This window comes from Hippopotamus amphibius, chromosome 1, assembly GCF_030028045.1.
Source record: "Hippopotamus amphibius kiboko isolate mHipAmp2 chromosome 1, mHipAmp2.hap2, whole genome shotgun sequence".
In the NCBI taxonomy this organism is placed as follows: domain Eukaryota; kingdom Metazoa; phylum Chordata; class Mammalia; order Artiodactyla; family Hippopotamidae; genus Hippopotamus; species Hippopotamus amphibius.
The window spans coordinates 98,647,118-98,660,993 of NC_080186.1; the positions used below are offsets into that span (position 1 = coordinate 98,647,118).

General features: G+C 39.1%; 2 protein-coding genes across 10 annotated transcripts in view; one reads left to right on the plus strand and one right to left on the minus strand.

Annotated features, from left to right (window-relative positions):
• The window catches only part of ST7L (suppression of tumorigenicity 7 like), a 144,229-nt gene extending 139,052 nt beyond the window's left edge, over positions 1-5,177 (minus strand). For 3 of the 9 annotated variants that reach the window (XR_009055530.1, XR_009055534.1, XM_057749570.1), the window contains exons 1-2: positions 4,713-5,177; positions 2,929-3,011 (exon numbers count right to left, since the gene is read on the minus strand). Coding sequence is in view for 6 of the 9 variants with exons in the window: in XM_057749570.1 (XP_057605553.1) it covers positions 2,929-3,011; positions 4,713-4,920 (291 nt within the window). In the remaining 3 variants the exon portion in view is untranslated. The remainder of the gene's footprint in view (positions 1-2,928; positions 3,012-4,712) is intronic. The other 6 variants (XR_009055547.1, XM_057749517.1, XM_057749749.1 and 3 more) reach the window with 2 other exon arrangements.
• A 408-nt stretch (positions 5,178-5,585) lies between these two features.
• The window catches only part of CAPZA1 (capping actin protein of muscle Z-line subunit alpha 1), a 41,544-nt gene continuing 33,253 nt past the window's right edge, over positions 5,586-13,876 (plus strand). The window contains exon 1 of the mRNA XM_057750126.1: positions 5,586-5,661. Within this exon, the coding sequence (XP_057606109.1) occupies positions 5,623-5,661 (39 nt within the window). The 5' untranslated portion in view covers positions 5,586-5,622. The remainder of the gene's footprint in view (positions 5,662-13,876) is intronic.

A 13,876-nucleotide genomic window follows, 5' to 3' on the forward strand; every position in this document is an offset into this window, starting at 1 on the left:
CAGCCATATATTAGCTGTGTGTTTTGGGCAAGTCACTTAACTTCTAACTGCTCAGAACCTCAACGTCCTATCTAGTAAATATGGTTAACAAGAATTATAAGTGCTTTTGAACAATAAAGTACTACTCAAGTATTTGGCAGTATTATTAATGTAGGTTAAGAGTCAGGTTGATTCCCATATTGAAGCATTTAAAAATCAGGATATTCATTTCTTTCTGTTTCCATGGTTTACTAGTGTTATGAGAAAAGGAATCAAATGCAGCTCTGTGCTGGATTAGCAGAATGTTTCATATTTGGATACTCCAGCCTTTTCACCTCCCTTTGCTGGCTCCTTTGGATTTGAGCTTAAATAACATGTCCAGAGGGAACTTTTCCTGATTCCACAAAACAGAAAGCTATGTTATGTACTCCCATTGGCTCTTCCGTTTTCCTTTCAAAGTAATCTTTTGTTTTCCTTTCAAACTCGTAATAATTAAACAACTGGCATTGTTGCTACTCTTTAAGCTCCCAAGCACAATGCCTCTTCAGGTAGAAATAACATAAGCAACACAACTAGCGTCCTCATTTCAGGTGGTAAAAGAAATGATAAACTTTGCTAATAAAAACTCATCAATATTTCAAGAGTAATGACACAGTTTAACCTTTAAAATGTTACTTGAATTCCCAATTTTTGTAAATTTAAAACTCTAGTTTAAAAAAGTAACAAGAAATTTTAAAAACTGTTTTACATATTATACATGTAAGTTATACATTATACATATAATACATATGTAAGTTTTCTCCCCTCCTTATAAATGAGGAAATTAGAACTCAGAATTCATGTGACTTGCCCAAAGTTATGAGATAGTAAATTGCAGAGTAAAGACTCAAAACTACATCTGGGGGACTTCCCTACTGGCACAGTGGTTAAGAATCTGCTTGCCAATGCAAGGTACACAGGTTCCATCCCTGGTCCGGAAAGATCCCACATGCCTCAGAGCAACTAAGCCTGTGCGCCACAACTACTGAGCCCACGTGCCGCAACTACTGAAGCCCACGCACCTAAAGCTCGTGCTCCGCAACAAGAGAAGCCAGCATGCCTAAAGCCGGTCCTTGGCAACAAGAGAAGCCAGCATGCCTAAAGCCGGTGCTCGGCAACAAGAGAAGCCACCACAATGAGAAGCCAGTGCACTGCAATAAAGAGTAGCCCCTACTCTCTGCAGCTAGAGAAAGCCTGTGCGCAGCGACAAAGACCCAACACAGCCAAAAATAAACAAACAAACAAACAAACGCTACATCTGCTGGTTCCAAGACCAATGCTTTTTCTACTACATCAGCTATTTAAAGATAGTTTACCATTTTTATTTAGATTTTTATACGCTATGGCAAAATATGCTAAATTATGAGTCAATAAATTATAAATCAATAAATTTTGAGGTTTTTAATAACAGTTTTCACCCAGAACTCCTCAATAATTTCTTTTTAAGTCAAGAGAAAAATCTCTTTCTCATCTGGCATTTCACTTTAACAAAATGGTCAAATGCCCCTATTTAAAAAAAACAAACACTCCAATACAAATGCTATTATTTTTACATTTCTACTACAGTTATAGAGCACCACCTAGAGATAGGGAAAAAATACAGAAAAATTTCATTGGCCATGCATGCCATAATACTTTCTAAGATGTTTATCTGTAGCAGTATTTTTCTAAAGTTTATACTTGGAAACACTAGTTACTAGGGATGTTAATAAAGATTATTAGATTTTTTTAAATCTTTTTAAATTAAAAATGATAGCTTGGTTAAATAAAACAAGGGAAAGCTGAATTAAACAGTTTCTTTATTGTGGGGCTTAGACTAACAAGGCCAAAATTCATTAAGTGCTGTTATGTTGTTGCAAGTTTTCACACACATTCTTTCATTTAGTCCTCATAACTATGAAGTTGATACTAATTTTTTTTGTGGCCCTGCAGGGTGTCTTATGGGATTCTTTTTTTTTTTTTAAAGTTCTTTATTGGAATATAATTGCTTTACACTGTTGTGCCAGTTTTTGAGGTACACCAAAGTGAATCAGCTGTATTTATACATATATCCCCATATCCCCTCCCTCCTGCAACTCCCTCCCACCCTCCCTATCCCAGCCCTCTAAGTCATCATCCATCATCGAGTTTATCTCCCTATGCAGGTCATGGGATTCTTAATTCCCTGACCAGGGACCCATCCCCGTCCTCAGCAGTGAACACATGGAGTCCTAACCCACTAGACTGCCAGGAAATTCCCAAGTTGATACTATTACCATCCCCAGTGTACAGATGAGGAAACTGGAGCTTTGGAAAAGTTAATTAACTTGCTTGACGTCATACAACTAAAGTGATGGTTAGCCTGGCTCCCAAACTCTGCTCTTAAACACTCTAGAGAAGGTAACTGGCAGCCTATAAGCCTAATTCAAGACACAGATAAATTTTTAGTCTGCCCAATGCTGCCAACAATAAAGTATTGGAAGATTTTATACAAAAACTTTATATGCAGGTTCTCTTGAAATCATTTGAAAAAACGAAGATCTGGTGACACTGATCTGCAAGTCTACATGGCAACAATTAGCTTTAGCCTTTTCTAGAAGGAGCATGTACTGTCCAGATTACCCAGTCTTAAAAGTAAATAAAAATTTTAATTTTTACATTCTGCCCATTTTACTCATTTGTATTACTAAGCCTGCAAACATTTAGTTCGCAACCCACCTCCCATTACACTCCCCCAACATACAATAGTCTTTTATACATAAATGAATACTACCAATCTGTAAAAGTGGAGAGGAAGTTGCAGTGTTTCTTTTAAATGTTTTTTCACATTTTGAGAATGCTGATCTATATTTATAATTATTATAATAACCATTTAAAGTGATTTGATTTTTAGATAAACACAAAAGGACGAAGGAAATGGAAACTACTTACAAATATCAGTCCTGATATCAAAGAAGATGTCCCTGTAAGTGCCACATAGAATTTGGGCGTCAATGAATTTAAAAATACTGTCACTGCCAAAAAAAAAAGTCAAAGTTAAAAAGAATACATACTCAAGTTACAAATATGCAGGTGTCTTTATGAGTGGAGGGAAATAAGTAGCATTAATCTCTAGCATGAGATTCATTTGAGAAAGTTGTAATTTTTAAAAAGTTACTTCAAATTCTCATTGTATCATATCTTAAAAATGCCTTCACATACGCAAGGGTAAGATTTTACACTGCTAATTTCTCAAATAAGTAAATCAAAATGAGATCATTTAGCTTGCTGTTGAGAGTAAAAGCAAGAATATTATAATTAAGTCAAGAACTTTTGCAATTCCATAGGGATAATCTAAACAAACATACTGTTATAAAGGAGGATTAAAACTACTTCCTAATTATTCTGGTGAGATACAAACTAGTGTTTCAAACTGGAGGGGAAGAAACAGGTATTTGGTATGCCAACTAGAGGCAAAAGAGCCCAAAGAGAATAGCAAACTAAGAGTTCCCTACTCCTGATTCACTGAAAACCTGGACCAGATTCTTCACTTCAAATAATGGTCTCATAAATACTGAGGGTTTTAGAAATAAATAAAAATCTGTAAAGTCACTGACTCTCATCTAAATGGCATTATCTAATTAACATGTTTAAAAAAAAAAGATAAACTCGAATAACATTTCCCCGAGCGTACAAACCATTAGCAAGCACTTCATTAACCTGTAACAGAAACACCAAATTAGCTTTTTCAAACAGTCTAGGAAGGCCAGTTTATCTAGCTGATTTTGGTGTGTTAGTTGTATCTGAATTTACATACTATGTTCTTAAAAACTCTAAAATATTTCAGAACATTATTTCACAGTCTTTCATGTCATCTCACAGAATAGAAAAGGGGACATCTGCCTTCTCTTGCGACAGAAAAATAGAACACAGAACTGACAGTCATGATCATCACATAACAGAAATACTTCCATTTTAATCTGAAGTTGCCAATTTGCAATGACATGGTAAGAGGCCCTGGCTCCCATCCACTCTGCCCTGGCTACAGCTATAGAATAATATTTGCAGAATCCAAGGGAATCACCACCTCTTACACATCTTTGTATCTTCACCCCACACTACACAGCAAGCTGTCTACAAATGTTGAAAGAAAGAGCTAAGAAAAGAACCCCCACTGCTGTTTGTGGCTCTTTCTCCTTACTTCCTGTACTGTTCTATTTTATTATTCAAGATAAAGCCTAAAACAGAGAACGGACAAAAACATGATGAAAACTATTTCCTGACAAAACTATTTTAAACCATGAGAATGGTTGGCTAAAATCGTGGTGTTTTCTTTCTTTCAGATTTTTGCTGCCTGGGTGTAGGTTCTCTCAGCTGAGTGGCGGGAGAATCAAAGGGTGTGTATAAATTCTGCATCCAAGTCTGAAAATGTTTTCATCTGCTGTACCACCTGAAGCTTACAGCTTGTCAGGTGGTTTCTCCTCGGACGAGCGAGTACAGATGAGAGAGGGCGGATCTTAAGAGCTCTAGGGAGGAGCCGGTAGCTGCAGCTCAGGTTTGACAATCAGCTGCGGAATAGTGGCCCAAGAGAAAAAGAACCCACTCGGTCGCGCACACCGACTCGTTCTCCGAAGCCCTCCAGTGATACTGAGAATCTCTGCCCTTTGGACCTTGCCCCCCGCACTTCTCCTGTACCCCCACCCCCGCCCCTCCCCGGGGAGCTCTGGGCCTCTCACCCGCTGCCAAATTCTCACACAGCCTCAGCGGGACCCTCAGAGCGTAAAGGAGCCCCAGCCCCGCCACGAACCACAGCGAGGCCCCAGTGCCCGCCAGCCCGGCCCGCAGCCGCTCCCTCCAGCCCAGCGGCGGGCTCAGGCCGGTAGCAGGGGCAGGAGGAGACGCCGCATCAGTAGCTGCTTCACCTAAGCCGTCACCGTCCGCCATCTTGCCGCTCCTGCTGGGGCCGGGAGTTGGGAGGGAAGAAGGGCAGGAAACCGAGAGTCGGGAATCCTGGGATAGTGGCGGACCTGATGTTGGTCTCCGTAAAGGCTGAAGAGTCCCAGGGAACGGGGACCGAGAAGATTTGGAAGGTGGAGGAGCGCCCCAGGACTGGGGCTACCTATTCCTTCCGAGGGAGGGAAGGGGCGGAGAGCAGCACCTATTCTGGAAGAACTGGAGTGAGATGTGACCCTGGAGTGAAATGTTTTAGCCTCCATACGAGTGAGGGTCACCTTCCACCCTACTCCTGGGGTTGAAAAAGCCACCGACCGTTCCAGATTCCGAGCAGCACTTAGGCCTTTGGACTTGGCTGCCATGGAGTGCACTGGTACTGGGAAGATCTACAGGAGTAGCGACTGCAGTTTGGTCGGTTACAGCTCCGGCGCCAATACCAGTCGAAGCACGCTCCCAACGTCCCATAGATGACTGGGGAAATGAATGTAACTCAGTGAGAAAGATACTAGACTTAAAACCATTTAAGGCAAGCCGACTTCCTGGGGCCATCACGCGCGCCCGTAACTGACATGGCGCCCTCGCGCTCGGCGTTTCCGGGCGGGTCCTTCCGACGGCCCTCGCTGTGATTCCATCACTCGGCTTCCTTCCCGGCCTGCCTCGCGCCAGGGCCGGGCTGGGCCAGAGCAGCCCAAGATGGCCGACTTCGAGGATCGGGTGTCGGATGAGGAGAAGGTAAGGGGTTCGCCTCTCTCTCTTACCTCTTCCCGGGACGGGGAACGGGGGCCCGACCCAGCTGCGGTGGGAACCCCGGCAGTGCCCCCAGGAGAAAGAAGCTTCTCGGCCTGTGCTGGCATACGCTCTCCGCAGTCGGGACGCTTCCTTCTTGGGGGGCTTTCCTCTGCCTCACGGTGGCCCCAGTTCCCCATTCCTCAACTCGCTTTTCCTCCCGGGCCTGAGACACAGCCCAGTGGCCTTCCTGCGAGAGAAGAGACTTTCCCTTATTGAATCGTGACTGTGGACTCTTTTTTGCATTTAAGAGAGGGGGAGATGATGATGTCGCGACGTATCAAGAAGGAGTTATTTTACCGCCTTTAACTGTTGGGGCTCACCCCATCCCCCCATTTTTAGATATGATTGGGGCTAGCTTAGGGCGAGTCACTTCCTGGTCAGGGTGGACTCTTAACTTCCCCTTTGCTCCTCCTTCCTCAGGAAGTGATTTTGCTGTCACGACTTCTCGACAGGGAGAGGTCCCTAATGTATTGGCCGCCTATACACACACACCTCTTTTCCCCCATACTAGCGGCAGAACTAATTCGCAGTAGTAAGTATGTAAGCCTCGGGGACATTTGCTTCAGAATTTGAACACCACTCTTTTCCCTGTAGACACTCCCTTGATTGTTATGTATACGGCCCCGCGGTGACTCCATCCCTTGCGTCTTACAATCTTTTAACGATAATTTTTGGAAAATAGTTTTCGATTTCTTGTTAACGAGACTAGCCAGCGATGTTTTATTTTTAACTCCAGAAAGGTTTTATGTAGTACATAAACTTTATGTTAACACGTTCAAGTCTGGACAAAGCATTCTGCGCTCTTTGCTTCTCCACTGTGGTGTCTTTGATTATAGTTGAACTTAGTGTGTAATTTGAGCTTACTTCTTTAATAAAAGTGTTTTAAATACAAGAGAATATTCTACCTTTGATGGAATAACGTTTTTCCTGACAGCTGCACACCTTTCTTAACAGTTTGGCAGGCTTTTCAGTAAATATGTTAAAGATTTTAGAGCCTGTGGAAATTACAGTAATCTCATTACATAACTCATAATAGGACAAGAATTATGTCTTTTGTTTCCCACAGTGGTTTTTACAAAATGTACATCTTTGTAAATGTGTCTGGGCTTTTCCTTTTTTAATAAAAGAGATTGGGATGGCAGAGGGGATTGTTTATGATCCAGGAGTCCTCTGTACAGAATAATTTGATATATCATACTTACATATGCCATGCCATTTTGAAATGCTGAAGAAAGTGCTAAACATTCACAAGCCATTGAACAACAGTACAGCATTAGATTTTCTCTTACTTGGAAATTGATTCTCATAAATGTATAAGATTTGGGGGTGGGAAGGGCATTTTATACTGTATGTGAACTTATGCTAGAGAGAAAACTATAATAAAATGTTTATCCTAAGGCAAACAGTTATGATTAAGATGAAGTTAAATTACAGTGAAAATCGTGGAATAACAAAACATTTGTTAGCCCAACTGATGGTCCACTTACTTTAAGCAAAAATCCTGTTATAGCAAAATTTCACTAATAATTTAAGATAATAAACTTTGAAGTTTACCAGGGTCAGGTTTTTGATTTTGACACAGGGTTAGAATGCCTTTTTAATTAAACTTGGGGAGAAAAATATGTATTTCAAAGTGTGAATTAAGATGTGTTTGAATATTGACAGTGTTGAAATGAGTAACATTAATAGCTTGATTTTATAACAGCAGATGTGACCAGTTTTCTCTTATCTCCCAGCATACTTCTTTTGCTGTTTAATTTTAATAATGACAAAGCAAGCAAATCTGGCGGAAAATGTTGATGAATTTTATACTCAGTGAACAGGTTTTAGATGAACTACATTGTCATTAGTGTAGATAATTAAGAATAGTTGATATAAAAAATCTCATAATAAATCCATACGATTTGAGATTACTGAAATTTTATTAGATTTTTATTCCCAGAGGTGAACTAATCTGTATTTCTCTGTTGTGGATCAATAAGTAAAAAGAACAGGCTTTGTCTTGTAAGATTACTTCAGTTCTCCTTCAGCTTTATGCTTACCTTAACCCTTTTCCTCTAGGCTTCTGATGCCTTTTAACTGAATTCAAGAATTGAAAGAGTATTTTTCCAAAAAGACTTGTTGATATCTTAGCATTCATAAAGAGTAAGTGACCCTTAAGCGAGTTTCTTGTTGCACAAAATTTCACAACCAAGGCACTATTACAAACAAGATATTGTCAGCCGTAGTTTGCACATTGATTCTTCCTTGAACTGTAGAGTTTTCATTTTTTTCTTTTTTTAACTAAGACCTCAACTGCATTTGATTTCATTTTTTTTAACGTTTGTCATGATGCCAAACATATTTTAATACTGCTTTTTATTTTTGTTACATTTCCCGAAACCAGTTAACCCAGAGGTGAATTTGATGGTGATGGTCTCTGGTTTCCTTGCAAGTGTTTCTGTAAAAGCTGGTAAGATCATTCTCATAACTAACTGCTGAAGTTAATGAGAATGGTTTATCACTTTGTAAAGAGGAAGTTGGGTTTTTCAACTTCTGCATTGTTACCTGAAATGGTCATGATGAGCTGCCTAAATAAAACAGGAAGTTGAAGTGCAATAACTTGCAGAAATACTTTTAGTCTTATCCTCGAGTTCAGTTTCTGAGAATGAGCTCTACTCCTCTGGTTACTTAGACTCCTCTCGTTACTTGGTTCCAAATGCTTAACAAGACCAAAATGAAAAGATGCCATAATTAGGAAACTTGAGGTGTGAGATGAACTACTTGTTTGGATTCTTTGCACCGACTGTTTCCTTTATTTCATGATTCAGCATTTTTAAAATATAAATGCAGACAGAATTTTAGGGCTGAAAAAAGTTCTGCTAGCACATTTTTTTCCCCTTCAGCCTAACTAGTAGAATATTTGTGTACAACTTCAAAAGTACCATTAACTGAAGAATGGATCTCTGTGCTTTAAGGTTAGACAGTACTGTCTTTAAGGCACTTTTTGAGAAATGGGTTTATCAAAATTATTTAGGAGAGATGTGGAAAATGTTGTAAATAGATGCTGAAATTTGAACGCTCTGTTAGAGCTCATGAAAGTTATTTATACTTTTAAAGTGGATTGCCTTTGATTATGTGTTACCTTCTTAATTTACTAGGTGAGTTATTACCTTATAGAGTGACGTAAACCCTAAAGCTTAATTGCCATGACTATTTTGTAACAAGTTGTTGATTACAATTAATGTTACCATTTTTAAATCTTCTCTCTGTTAGCTTTGCTGAATAGTATTCATATAATCTGTTACAAAATCCTTGGACAGGAGCATTAAGCCTAAGCAGGTACAAACTCAGATGCCCAATCTTTGGTGAAGAGTATAGGTTTATTATAATTTCTTATAGAGCATCTAGCTATTTTATTAGGACCAGCCTTAATGCTAAGCAAAGCAGTGTAATTTGTCAGAAAATTCAGACCCCAGGTTGGTCTGATTCAGAAACCATGCTTTTTTCACTATACTGTTTTTAACATGTATCTGTGAATGAAAAAATTAGAATGGAGTCATCCATTTAATGAATTATAACTGAGGTATTGTGGGCTAGTGGGAAAAAATGATTCTGCGCCTCAGGAGATTTGGTCTTTCCTTGCTGTGCTTTTGGTCACCAGTGTGATTTTGTAAAAATCACTTACCTCTGTGGGCCTCAAAAGTTTTCTTCTAAAGCAGGTAAGGGAAATTGGATCAAACTGACTGAACAAAGTTTAATGAACTTTTTCAAACTCTAATTTAAAAAAAAAAACACAGTTCTATTTAAAAAACTGAAACATTAAAATGTTCCAGGAGTTTCTGTCATTGTCTACTTTGGCACATTTGCCCTGATAATGAAACTGTGAAATTCTTGGTTACTACAACCAAGTCTTTTTATCTAGTGCCTAGCATAGCACCAGGTACATAGTGTAGACACAAGCTGTTGGTATGAAAGAGACCAGTCAATCACAGCTTCATTCATTCTCATATTTCTCTAGCTCATGCTCCCTCATTCCCCCTCCCCAATTATTTCTGGTAATCTGTAGGTATTTCTTTGTGTTCAGGAATGTGTCCACACTCTGGGTGCCTCTTCAGGCATTCATTGTGCCTGAGTGTCTGTTGCCGTTACTGGTGTTCTGCCATGGTGCTGCTAAGAACATTTGATTCCCCTGGGAGCAGTTTTCTAGTAAATTCCATAAAGTTTCAAAGTCTTATTGCATATCAAAATTAGTATGTATACGATAGTCCCTAGGTATCTGTGGGGGAGTGGTTCCAGGATCCCCCTGGATACCAAAATCCTTGGATGTTCAAGTCCCTTATATAAAATGTTGTAATACAGTTTCTGCATACAGTTTCTGTATACTTTGAACCTTGAAAAATCTCTAATAAAAGCATTTCCTTCATCTTCTATAAGTCCTCTCCTTTAGAGCTCAGAAAAATACACACTATAGGATCAGGTGTCATTGCTCTTTTCTGTCTCAATGCACAAACTCCATCTTTTTTGCAAAAAGAAAAAAAAGTCAAAGACCTTATGTGGATCAGCTCCTAAAAATGAAAACACTGGGTGGGGGAAACTAGTCGTGGTAATTTTTGTTAGACAGTTTCACTACTTGGGGATTTCTGAACTAAGTGATAATTTTAATATGTACTTACTATTATTTTCTCTTCTCTCTTTTTGAGAACCTTCTGCCAACCTCTGCACTTCTATTCATCACACCATTATTCTCTTTTAGTCACATAGGCTCAGAATGTTGGCATCATCTTTTTCACCCTTAGCCTCTCCTCTCATGTTCAATTAGTATTTCAGTTCTGTAAATTCTTCTTCCTAGCATTAGATTTTATTTCTCCATTTCCATTAGTCTTTTAAAAAAATTATTTAGAGTATATGGGAACTATAATCACATGCTTAAAATTAAAATGGTAGGAAAGGTCGTGAGTAAAAAGTCCCCTCCCACCCATTTCCCAGCCACCCAGTTCTCCTGAGCAGCAGCCAGTATTACCAGTTTATTTTCTATTTTATTTATTTATTTATTTCTGTTTTATTATTTTCAAAGCGGTAAGTATACTTTTCACTTAACAATATGTGTAACCTGTCCACATTCCTTCTGCTGTTTTCTTCATTCAGGACCTTATCTTATGCTTAGATTATTTTTAAAAACATTCTTAATTGTCCTCTTTGCCTCCAGCCTCCCCTTTTCTTTCTATATTTTCACTGATTTACCACAGTTCTTCACACTACTAAATTTTGAGCAGTATATGAAGTTTATCTTTGCTATAGCTGCACATGCATATTGTTAGGGCAGTGTCTATGGAGATGGAATGTTCAGTTGAGTGGATCATATGAAGTGTAGGTTGTGGTATATATAGTGTATAAACAGGAAGATAGCATGATACTAGGCTGCACTATAAGAAAGGTGGTGGGTTTACTGGAACATGAAAGAACTTTGTGAATTCTTTGTTTTGCATCTAGGTTACATTTAAGTGCTTATTATGTGCTAGATACTTTATGCATTAAAATGTATTCATCTCAAAACATCCCCATAGGTTACTTACCCCATTTTACAGTTGAGTAAACTGAGGCACTTTTGAGGTTAAAAAAATATGACCAAATGTCCAGAACTAGTAATAGTAGAGCAGATACAGTCTGCTGGTAATCTGTTTCCAGACCTGTGCCTTTAACCACTTTGATTCCTTTGAGTAGATAGTAGGTAGTGAATTGAGATAGCTAAGGATTCTACTGAAATAATGACATAATCCTAAACAGCAGTCCAGTTTAATGGTGTAGTGAGGTGGATGCTTATATAGGCACTGAAATATTGGTGTTTTCTGGTCGTGACTGCATTATGATTACTACCAAATTTGGGGGATGCCCTGGCAGTCCAGTGGTTAGGAGTCTGCGCTTTCACTGCCGTGGGCTCAGGTTCGATCCCTGTTCCTGAAACTATGATCCTGCAAGCCGAGTGGCACAGCCAAAAAAACAAACATTACTGCCAAATTTGCATAGTGCTCTTTTGAGCTTCTACAAATATGCCACTAAGAATTCTGGTATTTAAAGTGTATTATAAACTAAAGGTGTTGAGAAACATGACTCTAGAAGTTTAAGGATCTTGAAAGTCCTCATGACAAGGTCAAGGGCGCTGTCTGTCTTCTTAAGAACCTCAGAGCGTTATTGCCTACAGGAGAATCGCTTATGTGTTTCTTTCAAAAGCAAGATTTCTGAGTTCTTTCGTAGACCAATTGAATCAGAACTTGGGGGGACTAGTGCTCAGAAATCTGTTTTTAATAAGCTTCCCAATAATTATTGTGCAGCTTCAGAACCACCATCTGTATCTTCTTAATCCTCTGCCTGTTAATTTCAGAAGCTTGATTTATCAGGATAGTAAGGGACAAACTCATATTAGCTAGGCTGATGAAACTCGTGTATAAAAGGAGGATAGCAAATAATTAATAAGTATAGGAGGGATTAGATTCCTTTTTTCAAGGAGATCAGATACATAGGAAATGAAATTACAATTTTTTCAGTTTAAGCATGGAGTCAGAATCAGGGAAGTTAACTATACAGTCTAACATTTTAATGGCATTTTCCCCCATAGTAGGGATATATACCAATTCCAAGACCAAATCAGATCTTTGCACAAGGCACCATCTAACTTTTAACAGCAGTGGACTTTCTCTAGACAGATTTTACAAGGCTGGAAGGAAGCCCTTATATTTCAAAAATTTGCATATCGCATTTTCTCATGCAGTCTTTGCCCTCCTAGTTAATGGCACCTTCATTCTTTAGTTGCTCAGACCAAAAGTTTAGTGTCATCTTTAATTCCTGTTTCTCTCACAATACACATATAGTCCATTAGCAAATCCTATAGGCTGCGCCTTCAAAACATACCTAGAACTTGACTATTTCTCACCATACCGTTATTTCAACCACTCTGGAAGAAGCCACTGTGATTTCCCACATAGATTATTGCATTGGCCTTCTCTCTGGTCTCGCTGCTTCTGCTTTTGTCTCTACATAGGCAGTCTATCCTCAGTGAAGCACTCAGAGCAATCTGGTTAAAAAATGTAAGTCAGAATATGTCACTCCTCTGCTCAGAATCCTCCAGTGGCTTCCCATCTTCTTCAGAATAAAAGTTCTCACTCTGACTGCAAGTCCCTATATGATCTGGGATTTTACCTCTTTACTGCTTACATCTTTGACCTTATCTCCTACCTATTCTCCCCTGGTCCTCTCTAGCCACACATCCTTACTTAATGGATCTTTGCATTTGCTCGTTCTTTGGAGTTCTCTTCCTTCTATATCCCTCACTTCCTTCAGATATTTAATCAGAAGTTACCTTCTCAGTGAAGCCCTCTGTGATCACCCTCTCCAATTCCAGTCTACCATTTCTTATCCCCTTTCCCTGCTTTATTATTATTCCTTAGCATTTATCACTAGCTAGCATACCATGTAATTTAGTTGTTTTTCTCTCTACCCATGAGAATGTAAGCTCTCTGAGGACCATATATGGTTGAATCACCATTACCCAAAACACTGCCTTCATGGTAGGCCTTCAGATATTTGTTGAAGGAATGAGTGAATGAATCTTGCTTTTATATTCTTAATTTCATAGTTAACTAACTCTTAGAGGGCAGACTGATTTCCAGGTTTTGAGAAGCCATATTGAGGACTCCAATACTTCCAGGTTAATTTTCGTTAATGGAGCTTCCTATTCAGAAGGCTTTGGCAGTTCTCCATTACCTACAGAATAAAACCAGAGTTGATGTTAGCATAACTACTGCCATCTGACTCATCTTATCTTACTCTTTCTCTTTTATCATCTCCAAATAAATCTGTTTCTGCCAAACTGGTCTGCTTTACAAAACTTTGTTTTTCCCCCACCTTTTTTCATTCTTACCAGTTCCCTTATTTGTAATGCCCTCCCTCTTCCTCCCACCTCCCTACTATTTAAAGCACTTTGTAGAGCCCAGCTTAGGTCTCACCTTCCCCTTTCTTGTAGTTATCTTTAACCAACCCAACCCATATCCAGCTCCTTCCTAAGAGTTCCATGTTGTATGTTGTCTGTAATACATATTTGGCAGTTTTGCTGCTTTAAATTATAGTTACTTTTAAATGATTGACACATCTTTACCGAGGGCTATTGTTTGTATAAGTTGTT